General features: G+C 32.3%; 1 protein-coding gene across 1 annotated transcript; it reads left to right on the top strand.

Annotated features, from left to right (window-relative positions):
- Positions 1-469: 469 nt before the first annotated feature.
- On the top strand, positions 470-15,711 carry LOC127714301 (CUB and sushi domain-containing protein 3-like). The gene is made up of 9 exons (XM_052220361.1): positions 470-548; positions 2,479-2,571; positions 4,379-4,564; positions 7,251-7,427; positions 10,746-10,922; positions 11,557-11,742; positions 12,672-12,854; positions 13,658-13,846; positions 14,932-15,711. The coding sequence occupies exons 3-9, from the start codon at positions 4,540-4,542 to the stop codon at positions 15,249-15,251; spliced, it is 1,257 nt and encodes a 418-aa protein (XP_052076321.1). The 5' UTR covers positions 470-548; positions 2,479-2,571; positions 4,379-4,539; the 3' UTR covers positions 15,252-15,711.
- Positions 15,712-17,485: the final 1,774 nt, after the last annotated feature.

The raw sequence follows: 17,485 nt of genomic DNA, 5'->3' as shown, positions 1-17,485 counted from the left end.
AGAAGGGAATAAATAGCGATAAGGTGTATTATCATAGTCTAAAAAATTAAAAAGAAGTCTATCCCTTTCAAAAAAGTAAGTAATTGTTCTTGGAGGCATTCATGCATGCATAAAACATGTGTGTGTTACATTTTAATGTTGTGTTTCTGTTGTGTCGTAGTTCTTCTCTTATATTTGATGTGTTTCCCTCAGTTTTAGTTTGTAACCCGGATTTGATTTTTTCCCAATCGATTTATGAATTTCGAACAGCGGTATACTACTGTTGCCTTTATTTATCAAACCCATCTATTTCTCAGAATTTAACTCTCAATTTGTTTTTTGTATTCTTCAAACATTTTCCCGGTGAGATTTGATATAATTGGAATTATATTAACGCCAAATTGAAGGTATCAACCTGCAAAAATAATACCCTACTAGTATTTGCGTTACAAAATTTATGGTTCTTGTTACATTTGTCCTTTAGTTTTGTCATCTTGGGCAAACTGCTGACAAAGACTGTGATGGCCATACAAACGAAGAACTGTGTACGTTACGTGGATATCATTTTGGTAAGTTCATATGATATTGATGCTCATCAATTCAAAACAATCATGTACCCATCAGGTTTTATAATGAACAATTACTTGTGTGACAAAAATGCAGTTTAAGCATAAGATAGTATTTGTAGTTAAATTGTAATCATTATAAATGATCATAAATTACCCGTTTGAACAATACATTACCAAAACTTCATTGAGAATCATCCCTTGGTTGCTATGAGACTCGTTGTTGTAGGCTGCTCTCTTCGAGGTCCGCGCTATAGGTATATAAAGACACCGATACATTATGGGAGTTCGTTCTTTTGTCATTTGGCTGGTGATGGTTAAGCATCAGAAAGAGAATACCAGCAAATAAAGAAGGTCTAACTGTTTGTGAACCAAGTTCGAGTTGAAAGCTTGTAGTTTGAAGTAAGCGGTTTAGAAGTCTTTACGATTATTGCAGGCTACCGAGTTGTTCTGAAACTGTAATTTCCCACGGGAATGGTCGCAGTCCCTCAAACAGGTAGCTTGTAATAGTATGGTGACTTCGGTGCTTTGGAGGCTATGTGTCTAAGGGACTAGGAGTCTCGGAGACTAGGTGTCTCAGGAACTAGGTGTCTCGTAGACTACTAGGTGTTTTAGAACTAGTTGTCTCAGGAACTAGGTGTCTCGGAGACTAGGTGTCTCAGAACTAGGTGTCTCAGGAACCTATGGTTTTGAAGCTTGTTCACTGTTATAGTTTTTGAAAGATTATAATTGTTTAGCAAATCAGTTGGAACCTCGGAGTCAGTGAAAGAATTAAGGATAAATTGAGGTTATAGTTTTTAGACTACTTTTTGATACAAAATTAATTGTGTATAATTTTCTTGTTTCTTTGTTAAGTTTCAAAGTTTAAAGGTTGGTCTTGTAGTTTTTAGTAAAGCCTCAAGTTGTAGTTAGGTTTTGAGTTCAATAAAAGATTGATATTGGAGTATCTCAGATTCTGTGAAAACGGATACGAACAGATAGTTTATAAAACAAACACGTTACACTTGTTGCCAAAAATGAACAGAAGCAAATGCTTTAAATTGTCAGTACTAAAGGATCAAGAAATAATCACCTGAATCGGATATCCGCATTACTGGTACTGGCTGTGATTCTGGAACCATTTTGATCACGTAAATTCAAGAAAGTTTTGAAAACCTGTTACAAAATAAACCGCATCACAGTCAAGAAGGGCCAAAGCAGAACAGCACACATCGTCAACTCTACTGTAGACGATCAGTCTTACTGTTTGTACGTGTTTAAGTGTAACTTTAAAATTTACAATACATTGTATCATTTAAATTATATCAGTTCCAAATGACTGATAACTGGATGATGATATATCGATTTCAGCCTAAGAGAAAGCGCGAAAGATATGTGCGTTGTAGATAATTTTAAAAGGATGTGTTGAATTCGCTACAGCATAATATGATATTGATTCCAACTTTTGATTTGATTGCATTGATACATGCTGCAATTGTTCTCAGTCGGCAGCTTTTGATAAACGGTAAAAGATTTTAAATTGAAAGACATTTTTTTCTAATTTTCTTCACTAATTTTAGCTGATCTACTTTTTTCTGGACCAGCGTGATGTATTGATATTTTGTAAAACATGTAATATGCAAACTAAAGTTGCAAATCACTCAGTAAATGGTAGTCTGCGACTGTTTTTTGCAAGCTAAGATTGTTAAGGCCAATTCTCAAACTTGTTTGTTTTATTTGACTTCCCAAGCTCTTAATCCTGATGGTATCTAATTCGGGAAATATGTATAGTGAACGCATAAACCATCGGTAATATAAGTTAGTTAATAGTAATACCTATACAACCAGATGCTTATAACATAACTGCGAAATTTCATCCTGAAAAAATTGAAGTCTCTAATGAATCATGGAAAATACATAAACCGTTGTTTGTACTACTTTTGTTATTTATTAGTTCCTGAAAAGTACAACTTTGAAGTTGGAAAGTACTTACCCGATTTTGACCTTGACGGTAATTATGATGAAGATTGTGCCTACATTGTTCCAGGTCAGTAATCAATTTAATTTGGTTTAATATTTAAATTTATTATGTATGTTTACCCAATTTTGACTATTTGGTCCAACTCATTGTCACAATAACCAATTTAGTCTGTTTGGGTTGCTCGCACAAGTTTGTCTAAAGGATCTATATACAACTGTAATACAAGTTCGAGGTTTAAGTAGCTATAAAAACCAGTTTTAATCAACTATTTTCGTCAGAAAATGCATAAAAATGTAAGGAATATGATATTTGTTATCCAGTCGTTCCGTTGATTGATATAGTCGAGCCTAGAGAATATAATAAACACGTGTCAACACCACATATCAAGCTCTAATATCGTCGAGGGTAGACATAATTGAAGTAAATTTAAACGATACCCGCCTGTATCGCTAAATTCGTTAACAGACATAGACACAAAAAAAAAACATTGAAGAGGTTCATGCAAGCAGACTTGGGACAGGCACATGACATTGAAAGAAATTTACAAAATTAGTACTTATAAAGAAAGCAGAAGGACATATATATTTAGAAGAATTTACTTTACAAAATCGGTATAAAAGTCGACACATACAAGCGACATAACATTTATTTTTTTTCTCTATGATTGAGATGTCCGCTTTTTCTCCTTCTAATTAAGTGTACATTTTTCAGTCCATTCAAACTATATACTGTTGATTTATTTTTTTCAATGGTACGAATTTTTGTGGATTGGGAAAAACTTTCATTTTCGTGGAAATTTGATTTCGCTGTTTTACCAAAGTCTGCATACAAGCCTTTTGTAAATTTTGACCATTTCAAATTCGTGGTTTACCTGTACCTACGTAATCCACAAAAATTCGTATTGCACGAATAATAATGAATTCATAGTATATGAAAACTAATCAAGCTTACAGGGTATAACATATGCGCGGTCGTTTTGATCGACATAAATATGTATAGTGGATTGTTATTTCAACATAATACGGTATTCTAAAATGTACTTCGATATATCTGTGTATAACTATCTCTATTCGAGTCGTTACAATCCCCTTTACAAGCCTTGTCAACATTTATTTATATTTTTATTCCGTACTTGCATAGAATTTTCTTGATTTACGGATGTTTAACTGTTATATGATGAAAAATATATCATACAAAAAATGTGGACTACCACACAAACTGTTCGAAATGGGAGACTACTTAAATTTACTCCCAAATAATTTTCAGTACAGAACTAGTCAAATCCGTTTGGAGGCAACTCTTGATATTCATGCCATTAAAGGCAAAGGAGAAACAATTTACGGTTTTAAAGAATACAACTGGCGTACGGAAACGACTCCAATATATATAGTTAAACACAGATATGCCGAAGTAGATTTTTTTTGTAAAATACAAAATATATGATAAAAGAATATGAATTAGTCATAAAATTCGAGAATATTAAGTACAATGTATTTAAACTATTGTTTGGAGCAGAGTCTGCTGATCCAACTGAAGCACCTGAGTTCACCCTGGTTTTTCATGGGGTTTGTGTTGCTCAGTCGTTTGTTTTCTATGTAGTGTTTTGCAGACTGTCGTTTGTCTTTTCGTTTTTTTTTCATTATGGCCAAGGTTTGGTCAGTTTTTCTTTGACTGATAATCTTTTATTTTACCCTTGGTATGGTATTGCCTCTTTTTCATACTTTTATTTATGTACATGTATCAATTTATTCTTTATTTTGATTTTCAAGTGCCCATGTATTTTATAGATATTCTTTATTTAGTTTCACTTTACATCGATTTATATTTGTTGTTAAAATCCTACATTTCATTTGCATTAAAATTTGTTCTCTAGACTGCCGTAAACCGGTGATACCAAACACAACAATATCAGACTATGCAACAGGTTCACACACATATGTAACATCGACGTTTTCAAAGTTCAAATGTGAAGAAGGATTTACTATTGCTAATACATCTGTGACTGAAATAGAGTGTCATGCAGACGGAATATGGATGCCTGAGAGGATATGTGTTAAAGGTATTCTTTATTCTTTAATCATTACAAGCACTAATTTCGTTGTACAGTACGTGTTTAGGTTCATCATAACAAATGGACAAATATGGTCGTATTTTCACCTTAAAAACTACTCTGTGTACAGACTTACCTGTGCAGTTTGGAAAGTTTTAAGGCCTGGCATCCACTAGATATATAAAAGTTAAATTTATTTTGCTTATCAGAAAGATAAAATCTTTTTTGGATTATGATGGGCATTTTTTTCCTTCCTGCAGAAGGTGTAAAAATAAACAAACACCTGAATTGCATTTGATACTGTCTACTCAGTTACTACCTTTAACTCACCTTTAGATGTGTAGATATCTATTGTCCATGCCAATCAAGGACAATCAATACAATACAACTCAGTTGTTACCTGAGAGGGAGCATCTCAAAATTATATCCCAACTTAGTTTATTTTTACACCTTCTGCAGGAACGGAAAAAAATGCCCATCGTAATCCAAAAAAGATTTTATCTTTCTGATATGCAAAATAGATTTAACTTATATTAGAAAGTCCCTGGTCTGTACAGAGTAGTTTTTGAGGTGAAATACGGCCATATTTGTCCATTTGTTATGATGAACCTTAACAGGTCTGGTAATAGGACTGAACATCATGGAATGTTGATTACTACTTTAATATGTATTAGACATTTTTATAGTTTGTTCTTATGTTGTACTGTTACACCACTGTGCCAGGTTAAGGGGAGGGTTGGCGCCTTCACACGAGTTTAACCCCGCCACATTCTGTATGTGCCTGTCCCAACGTCAGGAGCCTGTAAGTCAGTGGTTGTCGTTGTTGCTGTGTAATATATCTGTTTTTCGTTCATTTTTTTGTACATAAATAAGGCCGTTAGTTTTCTTGTTTGAATTTTTTTTAAATTTGTCATTTCGGGACTTTTATAGCTGACTATGCGTCATGGGCTTTTCTCATTGTTGAAGGCCATGGTGACCCATAGTTGTTAATTTCTGTGTCATCACTTGTGGAGAGTAAACAATCATACCACATCTTCTTTTTATATTAAACCTAAATTTAATAATACTGTGAATATTTTAATTAAAAAATTGTAATATATCCAAACTATTTTTCTCATACAAGTTATTTGAACGAAGACCATTTAGCGTTACTTATGAATTAGCCAACCAATGATCTGAAATATTACATCTCAATCATAACAGTATTGCGTGTGTGTTAACATGAGAGAATAGTACCTCAATAAACTCATCAAGTCGTCATTTCGCCAGTAATAACGGAGGATTTGTTTATTCCTCTATTAATCTGAATTAATAATAATGTATTTATATCACTTGAAAAAGTACAATGTATTAAGGAAAACCATCATAGTTTTATTTGAAATGTATACACTTTCGAAATTCTTGACTAAAGAAATTTGTAATGTGCCGCGCTAATGGATTTTGCTTTGTCCATGACGTCTTAAAGCGATGAGGTTATATTCCCGCAAAAATAACAATAACAAAAAAAACCAAAATAATAGAATAATGAAAAACATAAGATAAAACACATAATATAAAAAACAAACAAAAAACTCCCTAAAAACAATAAAATCTCGGAAGTTTTCCATTTTGAGGCAAAACATTCAGCAAATGGGCCATTTCAAAGATTTTGGTGACAATATGACAAATGTATATCTTTTTAAAAAAAATTTTTTAAATAATATGTCAGTAAATTAAAGATATATATATATATATATATATATATAAAAGGAGATGTGGTATGATTGCCAATGAGACAAATATCCACCGAAATTCAAATAAAGTGGATGTAAGCAATTATAGGCAACCGTACGGCCTTCAACAATGAGAAAAACCCATACCCGTATAGTCGGCTATAAAATGCCCCGACATGAAAAATATGAAAAAATTCAATTAGAAAACTAATGGCTTAATTTATAGCAAAACAATTTACGAAAAAAAAATATGACAGACATGAACCGACGACAACCACTGTACTACCGGCTCCTGACTTGGGACAGATAGACACATACATAATGTGGCGGGGTTAAACATGTTTTTGAGCGCTCAACCCTCCCATAACCTGGGACAGTGGTGTAACAGCACAACATCAGAACAATTAAAAGTCCTGGTAATAGGACCGAACATCGTGGAATGTTGAATAATACTTTAATATGTATAGGGACATTAAATCTTCATTTATTCATACTGTGAATATGCTAAATAAAAAGAAGTAATATATCCAAATTATTATTTCTCGTACATCTCAATCATAACAGTATTGCGTGTATGTGAAACGAAGAAAAAATATATGCTTATTTTAATTCTTCTAGTCAAACATACCACGGTTGTTTGCAAAATCTTATAAATATCCGTGCTATGCTCCATTTCCATATGACTTGACTTTAATCAGAAAAACATGACAGAGAGGTTTTAAAAACGAAATATCCATATAGCCATGATGAAACAACAGAATTCCGTATTCATGCAGTGGACCTCAAAGTACATCTTGTTCATTTAACGTCAATTAAAGATCTGATTAATAGTTTATTTTACAACTCTAAAACATCAAATCACCGAACTAGTTATTGACAATTATATTTCAACACATAGCCTGAGAAAATGTGCAAGTTTGTTAAACAATATTTGCGACCCATCATACCCTGATAAAATTCGAACAATAATTTAATATTTGCAGACTGTCCAGATCCATCCACAGTTTACAATAACTCTGTGATAGAAAATGGTACATCATGGGCCGTGAGCAGCAGTGTCCGCATGGATTGTGATAATGGTTTTACATTGATCGGTCATGATGTTCTTGAGTGTACTGAAAACGGAACATGGACAATAAACGTGTTTTACTGTATTCCAGGTATATTTCATCTATAATTTGCACATATATGTACATTGTAAGTTACAATAAAGATAATAGTATTGATGAAGAAATTGAATTGCATATCAGCAAAATATAGCTTGACTTTTCATTTGAAAGCGATTTCACCGTTTCTAGAACACTTTGTTTGTGATTCTATGTAACATTATTTATTTTGTGCACAAGTGCATGAATCAAACAGACCTTGCATGAACTGAGTTGAGACGGCCTTAAAATTCTAAATATATATTTGCATTTATGTTTGTTTAATTATTTCTTTTGTTTTGTTTATATATAAAGAAAACAGTTAAAAGAATATTTCTTATGTATAAAAGAATTTGGAATAATTTAAATACTATCTATGAATAACTTTTTTAAACACATGTTACTAATGTTGGTTATATACGTTATCACGTCAAAATTGTGTTGATTTCTCAATATAGTTCTTGCATGATTTTGTGATTAGTTAATATTATTTAAGTAATATATTTCGATAATTACTTAAGATTTTTTCTTGAAAAGGTGAGAGAGCTAGGATTTAATATTGAGTGGGAAAAGGGCATCCCCTCTAACGTTTTTTAATCAACAACTGCAGATTTTTTTTATTAAAGAAATACATTCTAAAATATTGAACTGAAAAATATTGCCGATGAAAAAACCTGCAATGTCTAGAAATGTTTGAATAAAAAAAGCAAGAACAATTGTCATATAATCATAGTAAATTGCACTGACACTCTTCCTCGAAAGTTTACCAGCGTATTTTATAATTTGACCCTTTCTTCGTACTTTTATTATTGGTCAAATCTCTCATACATGTGTTAGACGATTTTTGTGAAAATGCCGGAATATAAGAGTTGTAAAGACAATAAATATTTCAAAATGTGAACAGCGATATTTAATGGTTTTAAAGGATGTGAAGAATTGATACTAACTGTTAAAAAAGATTATACAGCAGTATTGTCTTTACCAAATATAGTAAAAAGTGATATTTCGTGCACTAAAGATAGAGAATGGAAACGGGGAATATATCAAAGAGACAAAACTCCGACGAAAGAGCAGAAAACAATCTCAAGGCCACCAATGGGTCTTCAACGCATCGAGAAAATGTAGATTTCATGTCGTGTCACTTTTCTTCACAATTTGGGGTTCGCTAAGGCATGAAAATTCGTTTTACATTTTGTATAAACATTTTCATAGCTATAATTGTAGCCATTTTTAGCTGCAGTTTAAAAACAATATTAGGTTAATGTCAGAATAATATCAACGTTTTTATTTTATTTGGCACGAAACAGTTTCTAATCCTCATACAGAAAAGAAAAGTTGATATTTTTCTGACATCCACCTAATATTGTATATTTGTTGGTTACCTATAGTACACAGAAATGTAATTAATTGTCTACTATTGATATGTATCTTTGACAATTTTGAGTAACTTTCACAGTCAGATTTACTATTTATGTTTCAGACCCCGCAATAAAATTTATAGTTTTATTTTAATTTCATCATTAATATATTATTAATGAGGTTAATTTTGTCTGTAAAAATGGCTCTTACTTTTTTATGTTTTCTAAGAGCCTTCCCTTAAAATTCCAACCAATTCATTCTATATCGTATTAGTAATATAACAGGCGAAAATCAAACAGATTATAAATGTGCTTTATATTTTAGCTTCTTTTTGCCTTTGCAATTTCAGGGGAAATAAATCTAAATTACAACCGTTCGTTGAACGGTTACTTGCAACGGTTGCTTGAAAGCATTATCGAGTACACACAATATTGTTTGCTATAAATACGAAATAAATCCAGATGAAATTATTACCAAGTTGCAGCTAAAAATTCCTCGAAATACTTTTGATTATCATTCATAAAACATATGCTGACATGAAGTGTATACATCATTTTTTTTCAAAAGTTCGTACTACAGTTGGTACGGTAGCAAATCGGGAATCTCTACCTGGCGATAAATAAACCCACGAAAAAGTTATAAAAACTTTTATCTTAAGCTGTATTTAAAAAAGAAATGATATTCAAGGAAAATTGTATAACGCTATGGCACAATCTATTTTGTTTCCTGAATCAAACATTTTTTTGTCGTATAATTCCATCGAAATGACAATTAAAGAAGTATTTTATTAGTCCTGTCTTATATATATAGCTTGCTACTGTTTAACACTTATTTTCAAAATTAATGTGTTTTATCTTTTTAGACTGCATATTTATTTGTACATCTTGCACATCCATACGACTTTTTGTACAAATAAACTTTTCATTTAACTGACACCCATTACAACATCCATGTTTTCCCAAGAATGACGTTTACATTATTAAAATATGAGGTCAATAGTACAACATATACTTCAATTGCACTCATTAAATCCTTTCGAATATAAAAAAAAAATGAGTTTTATAAAATATTGTTAACCGTTCTAAAACAACAGGGAATTTCGAGAAACAAAACTTAGACTTTTTTTTTGCATTACAGAATATGGTCACCATCCTCATTCAAAGTACCTTAGAAATTAGAAATTTAATTATCTTGTGTCAAAGTCTTATAGAGGTGGACAGCTTCTAATTACTTATACAAAATGCAATGGGTCAATCAAAATAGCACTTTATACATTTCGTGCGTTCGATGCGCTTTTCTGCCCCAAGAACACTCAAAACTAACAATTCGAAAGCCAAGAATGTATAAGTACTTGAACCATGAGGAGCTATACGACCAAAAGGGCCGATAAAGAATACATTAAGGTTAACTTTGCCTGAGGGAGTTGTAACCTTAGTTCCTAAATAATTTCTAAATGTATCAAGGTATGTTAAAAAATCATGACAGTACCGAAGTACTGACTACTGAGTTTATGACCCACAAGGATTAGTAGTCCACCAGAACCATCCACCCAGTGTTAGTAAAGGACTTTCATGCATTCGAAGCGGTTTACTGGAGGTACCTTCATCAGGAACACTTAACCCCAAAATTTGTAAACAAAAATTTTTTGAGTACTTAACCATGTGAGGAGCTGTTAGACAAAAAGGGACTGAAAATAAGAAATGATACACAAATGGAAAATAAGGAACTTTTAAACTTATAATAACATAAACCATAGGGATAAGACAAACTTTAGAATCAATTAAGATTTTGAAATGGAAAAGCAAAAAAAATAAATAAAGACATAATAAACTTAGTTTTTCAAATTTCTCGCAGATTTAATCAACAAGTTCATTGTTTGAAACAATATATAATAATAAAATGTTCTTATCTGCTTACTAAATAAATAATTTTATGTTGGTCAACATTATACCAGTCAAACTTTGGATTTTACAGATTGTGTCGACCCAGTAACAATATATGCTAACTCGGTTATGGAAAATGGAACATTATGGGCTGTTGGTTACAACGTAACAATGGCATGTATGGACGGGTTTACATTACTTGGAGACAATATTCTAAAATGTACCAATGACTCAATATGGTCAACGGATGTGTTTCATTGTGCTGCAGGTAAGAATCAGAAGACAGAATGGATTGTCATTCTAATTTGTGAAGATAATGGTCCTGTTATTGATTATTTGATGCGTACGCATGCGCTTCAAAAAGAAAATTAAATAAGACATATTGTTGAAAATAGCAGTTGAAGTTTGTGTTCTTTTTTCCAAGAAAGTGTGCTTGCGACATATATGTTGGCGTTTTAAAAGATGTATGCAGACCAGGAGACACTTGCCCTGTCTCGTTGTTTTTAGCGTTCATGCGATTCACTCGGTTTTTGTTTGTAACCTTGATTTGTCTCTTCCTAAACGAGTTATGCGATTTATACATCGGCAAACTACTGTCGACTTAATTCAAATATTTCCAAGATACGTTTAAGGTAAAATGTTATATTTTATATTATTATCTAAAATAGAATGTATACTCGTCAGTTGATGGATTAATGAAACTTTGTTTCTCTCGTCTGTATACTTAGCAAATAGTGATAAGGACATTGAGATTTTCAATAAACTCCTTTGCATAAGCAGCTCAAAAACTCATGCATTCCAGAATATAATAATTCAAACATATACTTGTTATAGCGTATAATAATAAAAATGAAAATGTCGAAAGAACTGTTCTTTTTAATTACTGAAAAATTACTGTTTAGATTGTACAGATCCAACTCCAGATGTTATATATTCAGAGATGATAAATCCATTCGGACTGTCAACTTTCCCTGTAGATAATGCATACTCTCTCACGTGCATAACAGGATATAGTGTCAACGGAAATTCTAGTATGACGTGTTACACAAATTCTACTTGGTCACAGCCACAGTTTTCATGCGTTCCAGGTAATTTAGTCCAGTAAAGTTACGCATATCAAGAAAACGTAGAAATAGTTTGATAACAGTATATATATTAAATGAAACATTAAGAGAAATGAGTAATTAATCTTAATCGAAAGGCAGAAAATTCAGTAGATATATTTATAAAGACGTTAGATTTAAGGTGGCCCTTCATATACGTTATATTTTGTTAACTATAATTTCAAACACATTAAAATAATTATTCATATTAATTCTTTTCCGTTTCTTTTTCACACAAATAAGATTTTTCAATTCACATGCATTAATAATTAAGCTGCCTGGTTTGTTTTTGTCAGATGCAGAAAAATAATTCAAACAACTTAAATAACATTCAATTGAATTGTTTGATTTTTTCATGTCGGGGCCTTTTATAGTCGACTATACGGTATGGGGTTTTCTCATTGTTGAAGGCCGTACGGTTGTCTATAATTGCTTACATCCACTTCATTGGAACTTTGGTATAAATGTGTCTCATTAGCAATCATACCACATCTCTTTATTTTATATTAAAGCTATTTCAGGTTCTGCACTACTTTGAAGTTATACAATTACCATACTGTCTTGAATTAAAATACAATAAGCGTAGTAATGCTAAAACTAGCAAATGCAAAACAAAAGTCCAAAATAGTCGAAGATTCCTAATTCCAAAACGTTCTACAAATATGACACACACTTGTGCATTTTATAATTCTATTTTGTTTAGAATTTAATACTTATTTATAGTATATTGATATTTTCTCCCTTCATCTACATACCCGTCCTCGCTCCTTTTTGCTGTTCATGTGATTTCCTAAGTTTTGTCACTTGTATTGTACTTCAGAAATGGATAAACGAGATTTGAAAATCGATTAAATACTCTTGCCTCTAATTTATAACTCAACTAAAAATGTGAATCTTTTATTCTGCCATAACAGGTTGTGGGGATCCAAGGAAAGATATATCACATTCAGTTATACTTAATTATACAGAGGGTACACCTTTTGAAGCAGGGATTGTTTTGGTAATGGCATGTAATATTTCAACGACACAGGTGGGAGACGAAACAGTAGCTTGTTTATCGGATAAAACATGGAACAAAACCCTGAAGTGTATTCCAGGTATTTGTCTAATGCAACCATATTTTGAAAAATATACCAATTATGTAAATCATCTTTTCTAACGTTCAAATATTATTAAGGAATGATAATCATTTCCTGTTAGTATTTATAATTCATCATGACGATATGTGTTATAATGCTATTTGCTTATTTACATTGCAGTATTCACCAATGAAAATATGTTGGTTTTTTTCCCATTACGGTACTTGATAAGAATTAAAGAGCTACAAAATTCATCTTGAATGAACATATAGAAACTTGATTTAAGATGAAATTATAGACGGGACTTGCATGAAATCTACGAATGTTAAAATGATTATAGATTAATAAATGCAATGGCCTACTCCGTTTGTTCAAAAAACAACATGCCAAACTTTAATAGACTAGATATTGCAATACCTGCTATATCCATTTCATGTAAATGTTGTGTTTTCACATTTCTGTGCTGGTAGTTTTATTTCTTTTCTCGTATAGTGACATTTTTTTAGTTGAGTATTTGACATATTTGCTGCGGTGTTCACTCTCAGTTTGGGTAATCATCTGTATTGAAATAGTCCGCGTTGTTCAATCTTTTGTTTTCTGTGTTGTAGTTTGGGGCCTGTCGTTTTTCTTTATATTGTCTTTTTAGAATTGCTGTATTAAAATCCCCGTCTGCCTTTAAAAATTACAATGTCTATACCTTTAGACATATTTTAGCTTCAAACTTATTCTCAATAGTATTTATCTATATTCATCAAGAAAATTTATCATGTTATGTTTAATTTTGTACTGTATGTATTTTAAGTTAACTTCTACTTTTGTAGATTGCAGTGATCCAAGATTAGAAGTAGATGTAGAAAACGCGACGTTACCAGGTTTTAAAACTGGTTCAACAACAGCTTACAAATCTCAATACAAGTTCAGGTGTAATTTGAAATACCGAATGATTGGCAACGGTTATATAGTCTGTCATGAAAACTCTACGTGGTCACAGCCTCAGTTTAATTGTGAACGTAAGTAATTATAAAACGCCATTTCAAACAAAAATATATTTGTGACAGGAGTACAAAGTAGGTTGTATTGGTTGTATTGTGGCTTCTTTTGTAGATAAAATGTCAAAATACGATATATTGGCACTTGCACAATATATCACAGTAAAAACCATGATTGATAGAAAATAGTTTTGTTCCTCATGTAAGTACAATCCGGTAATAAGTCTAATTTGACCTCTTATTTCTCAACATAAATATACCATCTGCTCAAACGTTCAGTGTTTACATATCTCGATTCAATCGAGCATGTTCACATTATACAGACTTAACTGCTAGGGGGTGCTCCTGACAAAAAACCTGCTTCCTTATGTTTATGAGGGAGAACAACTCAAATTTACACTTGCAAGGTTTACGATCAACTTCAAGAAGTTGTTGACTGATATGATGTGTTTGGGTTGCAAATCACAAGAGAAATATTTTTTAGGAGTCTCGGATATTTAGATAACACATAAGTCGTCTACTGTATACATTTAATTTTTTTGTCGATTGGGTGACTTTATGACTGAGTGTTGATTAGTATGATTAGTGGTGCTTGCGAAGCAGGAGATGCGTGTCCTTTCGATGCACCCTACCTCGCTCCGATTTCATTTGATGTCTTTAGGTGTATCTCGATTGTATTTATATTCGTAATGGATTTGAACATCGGTTTCCTAATACACCTTATCGCTATTTGTCCGCCATTACTGGACATCACACAGGTTCCCGTAAAATTTTGACGTCATAATACAAAATATCTGACGCCACAATGGAAAACTGATTGTTGTATGACGTCAATAGTTCAAGCGGGACGGATTCTCGGGTCAGCCGGGAATAGCGATAAGGTGTATGGTGCCTCCTCTTCGCTGTACAATTGCTCATCCAAGTTTTTTAGCAGTTTAAAAAGAATAAAGACGATATAGCGAAATGAGTGTATTATACTTTCTATTTACATCTATATCTGATGAAACATCATAGATTTAAAATAGACACACTCTCTTAATACTCTGACGTTTTCAGAAATTATTTAATAAAATGTATTTAGCAACATATTTTATGATTTATTTTAGCTTGTAAATGCCCATGTAGAAGAGTTGGTGTTCCTAGATATACAGAGGTAACACCGGAAGTAGTAAACCAAATACAGGAAGAAACAAGTTTCGACCTTGCAGTGAATGATAAAATTCTTTCAGCGTACATCCGACGGAAAACAAGTGTTCCGAATAAGAAACAAGTTGCCAAATCGATTGGATACGTTGGAGCCATATTTCTTGTAGTCATACTTGGGTCCATAGTGTGTTTGGATATTCCAACGTTATGGAATCACCTAAAACGATTAATCAACACGATAAAAAACATTTACAGATATATGCGTCATAAAATAGCATAACCGATACTATTCCATGATTGATAACTTGATAATACATATAAAATCAACGTGTGAAGCAAGTAAATAACAGTATCAACTACAAATACGTTTTGTATAGAACATCTTTATAATAAAAAATAATAAAAAAGCATAAAATGTATTTTGAATTGGATGCACTAGGAAGCTATAGAATTGACAAAAGTGTAAATTAAAACAATCTGAGAATTAATGTCGGATCTAATTAATTAGATGTATTACCAGTTAACATGGTTAACCTGTCACAAAAACCTTATTGATTTAATAGTATTTTGTTAAAACTTTCAGAAAATGTTTTCATCATTGACAATGCAAAAGACCTTGGGCGATACATGTTAGAGGCGTCCGGACATATGACATAACTTATACTTGCCACAATATTTCTGTGACTTTTACGACTGTAGACAACAATGTATCGTTTTTAAATTTAAAACCAAATACTGCATATCCTGTAACCTTCTGATGAAATTAAAACCTATAAAGTTTCAACAATAAATGTCTCATCATGATGTCTCTTATTATAACCTTCTGCCATTCATACAGAGGCTGTTTAGTATTCATAACATCTACACGAAGATATGTTCACTTAACATTTCGAAATTTCATTTTCTGTACAACTTATGCTTGGAAAACTCTGTTGAAATTCCCAGTACAAACTTGTACATACTGACATCTATCATCTCGCATATTGTCGGTCTCAATCTTTTCAGACCAGTTGGCATTGGAAAAGATGTAATGGAAAACTGATACTGATTTCTAAAATTTTCTTTTGCCAATGAGGAAATCATGAACAATCATACATGTTTTTTTAATATTTCAATGGAATTAAACCAATATGAAGCACTCGATCTTCTGCCACTGTATTATATATCAAAATTACTCAGGTGTACTTACGAACAACAAACAATGCTATATTGATAGGTCTAAAAAATTCTCTGGGAAATCTCTGACTTAATTATTAACATCTATCTATCAGCAATCCCAGCCGGGCGTCGGAGATATTGTACAACTACTTAACTTTAAGGCGGTGTCAGATTAGATCAGATGTATACCTCAACAATTTAAAGATCTGTTCGAGTAAAATTCAATCTTAGTTGTTTGGCTTTATTACTATTTTGATCTGAGCGTCACTGATGAGTCTTATGTAGACGAAACGCGCGTCTGGCGTATTAAATTATAAGCCAGGTACATTTGATAACTATTTACACCACTGGGTCGATGCCACTGCTGGTGGATGTTTCGTCCCCGTGGGTATCACCAGCCCAGTAGTCAGCACTTCGGTGTTGACATGAAAATCAATTATATGGTCATTTTTATAAATTATCTGTTTGCAAAAGTATTAATTATTCGAAATACTAAGGGTTTTCTTACCCAGGCATATATTACCTTAGCCGTATTTGGCACAACTGTTTGGAATTTTGGGTCCTCAATGCTCTTCAACTTTATACTTGTTTGGCTTTATTACTGTTTTGATCTGAGCGTCACTGATGAGTCTTATGTAGACGAAACGCGCGTCTGTCGTATTAAATTATAATACTGGTACCTTTGATAACTAATTAGTCTCTTACCTCTTGCAATAGTATTAAAAGCATTAGACATCTCTCATTTACACTAGTATTATGAGAATTACTCATTCTAAATTTAAAGACAGATTGAATTAGCCCAACTTTGTTCCCCAAAAACAAATGACTATCGTAGATACATATATAGATATGAAGATGTGGTATGAGTGCCAATGAGACAACTATCCATCCAAGTCAAAATATGTAAAAAGCAAACAATTATAGGTCAAAGTACGGCCTTCAACACGGAGTCTTGGCTCACACCGAACAGCAAGCTATAAAAGGCCCCAAAAAGACTAGTGTAAAACAATTCAAACAGGAAAACCAACGGTCTAATCTATAAAAAAAAACGAGAAACGACAAACACTTATGAACCACACTTACAAACGAAATCCACTGAAATACAGGCTCCTGACTTAGGACAGGTGCATAAGAATGCAGCGGGTTTAAACGTTTTATGTCTTGTTTTAGGACGAACTAAATAATGATTTAAAAATAAGATACTATCAAACAAACGGCTTCCTATTGGAAACAACCATGCTTCACTTGTTGTCGACTTGTTACTAGAAGATACTCCGGGAGAACAAAAAGTATCTATTATTAGTCTTTAATCTCAATTTCCGCAATATAGTTTGATGTCCTCTAACTAAACGTTTA

Source organism: Mytilus californianus, unplaced genomic scaffold (assembly GCF_021869535.1).
Source record: "Mytilus californianus isolate M0D057914Y unplaced genomic scaffold, xbMytCali1.0.p SCAF_9, whole genome shotgun sequence".
Taxonomy (NCBI): Eukaryota; Metazoa; Mollusca; class Bivalvia; order Mytilida; family Mytilidae; genus Mytilus; species Mytilus californianus.
The sequence above is the reverse complement of the archived record's forward strand: the minus strand, read 5'-3'. Positions and strand labels throughout refer to the sequence as shown.